This window comes from Curcuma longa, unplaced genomic scaffold, assembly GCF_044706935.1.
Source record: "Curcuma longa cultivar G26 ecotype Majalengka, Jawa Barat unplaced genomic scaffold, ITB_CL_G26_1.1 contig_12503, whole genome shotgun sequence".
NCBI classification, from domain to species: Eukaryota; Viridiplantae; Streptophyta; class Magnoliopsida; order Zingiberales; family Zingiberaceae; genus Curcuma; species Curcuma longa.
Genome location: NW_027429171.1, coordinates 1 through 2,215, shown reverse-complemented (window position 1 = coordinate 2,215; position 2,215 = coordinate 1). Strand labels below are relative to the sequence as shown.

Genomic DNA, 2,215 nt, shown 5'->3' with positions numbered 1-2,215 from the left:
ATTTGTTATATTTTTAATTGAGGTCATTTAACGATTTCCGAGTTGCTTCCTCGAGACAGAAATATCAATGATGATACTACACACGAATCCTTCGTCTCTGGAACATCAAGATGCGTCCAAAAGCACTCCGCTTCACTTTGCAGCGGCCAGTGGAGATGCTGCCATGCTGCGGTTGCTCCTGCAACGAGATGCCTCTGCAGGTTACATTCAGGACGAAGAAGGTTTCTCCATCATCCACATCGCAGCAAGTGCGGGCTACCTGAACATGATCAAGGAGATATTGGTGCATTGCCCTGATGCCTTGGAACAGAAGAACAACAAAGGGCGCAACTTTGTTCATGTGGCCGTCGAGAAGAAGAATCTAAAGGTGGTGAAGTACGTTCTCAATTCTTCTCCCTCGGCGAAAGAGCTTCTCAATGAACAAGATAATGAAGGAAACACACCTCTGCATCTTGCGGTTCTTGCAAGAGACCAGAAGATGATTCGAGCGTTGTTAAGTAGTGGAATAGCGGACTCTGCCCTCACGAACAGCTCAGGTTTCACACCGGTCGACCTTGCTTCCTCGACATTCTCAACAAGAATCAGCCTTCGGATGGTAAGTGTTCATCATTTCATATGTAATTCAGAAGGTAATATAATGGGCATCTCTCAGTTTCTATGTCAATGAGTTCCTTTTAACTGTTCTCTTACTCTCTAAATATTCGGTTTACAGGTTTCAGATGACTTTGCCTGATATAACCACTATTTTCTTTGGTCTTGCAGCATAACATTATGACAGATTTAATCTCATACGGTTCGCGTTTCAGTCCGCAACGAATCGATCACATAAGAAACCACTTGCAGGGAAGAAGGCAGGATGAAGAAATAAATCGGTATCGAGCATTGGCCAACAACCTTGCTATCGTTGCGGTGCTCATCGCAACAGTCACCTTTGCAGCTGCATTCACCTTACCAGGAGGATACAACAGCAATGATGGATCAGATGAAGGAATGGCCATTCTATCGAGCAGAGCTGCCTTCAAGGCATTCTTGATCTCAGACACCTTAGCCATGGCCAGTTCCATCACAGTAGCACTCATACTTATCTACTCCGGTTCTCTAGATCATGATGTCCGGCTGCAGTCTCTTACGACTGCAATGAAGTTAGTGTGGGTTGCAGTTGGCACCCTCAGTGTGGCATTCGCTACCGGCGTATACTCTGTCGTTGCGCCTGACTCTGAGTGGGTTGCAATTCTTGTGATCCTAATAGTTTGCAGTGTGCCCTTTGTTGCCATTTTCGTTGCTTATCGGCATTCCTCGGACTACGTAAACATGGAGTTAGTTTCCCCGTTGGGTCAGAAGAGGGCTAACCGAGATCCTGCTAAGTCAGTGGATTTGAAGACATTACAACAGGAAATTATTAGATCTCAGAGCTTTGATCACATGGAATTTAAACACCCCTCGAGTCAAGGGCGGCTAGCAAGGGTTGATTGATAACATATTAATTTACTATTACAGTTTAAAATATAATATGGATTCTCTTTTGAGTCATCAAGTATAAAGTATAGATCATAATTTATTATTATTGTTTAGTATAAGATGCTTGTAAACATGACATTAGACTCTTTTTGAGTTATAAAAAGACTAGTTGAGAATATACATTTGTAGATTATATTTTATATAATTCTCATACTACACACTTACATTAAATCTATGTTATCAATGATGTTCCGTATGCGCTTCCCGATTTATCCTGGTGGTCGGTGGGAAACTTCCGTGGGACCGGACCGGCCACCCCCAGCAGTTGAGACTGACTGGGATTTATCATTTTTTATGTTATCAATGATGTTAATATTATGATTACTATTTGAGCTTGTTACGAGTTTGGTAACAATGACCACTTTAGTCTTATATCAATGAAATTAATGAATCAGATTATTTTAAAGGGTGTTTTATCATTTATTGACATTGTTGAGCTCTACTAAAGAATTTGATTATATGTTATGTGTGGAATCACATGTTCATTTTTTTTCCTGAATATAGTTGTGAGATCGATCATGTGGAACCGCTGAGGTGGTAGATTCCACCGGTAGGGATTATTGAATTTTATTTCTCTAATTGATATGCGTACAAGTTAATTTATAACATATGAATTTGTCATTAAGTATTAAATCTAATAAAATGATTTAATTGATGTATTAATTGTGGGTTGGATTTAATGGATGTGAGTTATGTG

General features: G+C 40.3%; 1 protein-coding gene across 1 annotated transcript; it reads left to right on the top strand.

Annotated features, from left to right (window-relative positions):
• Positions 1 to 68: 68 nt before the first annotated feature.
• LOC141815929 (uncharacterized) lies at positions 69 to 1,473 on the top strand. The gene is made up of 2 exons (XM_074703793.1): positions 69 to 595; positions 763 to 1,473. The coding sequence occupies exons 1-2, from the start codon at positions 71 to 73 to the stop codon at positions 1,471 to 1,473; spliced, it is 1,236 nt and encodes a 411-aa protein (XP_074559894.1). The 5' UTR covers positions 69 to 70.
• Positions 1,474 to 2,215: the final 742 nt, after the last annotated feature.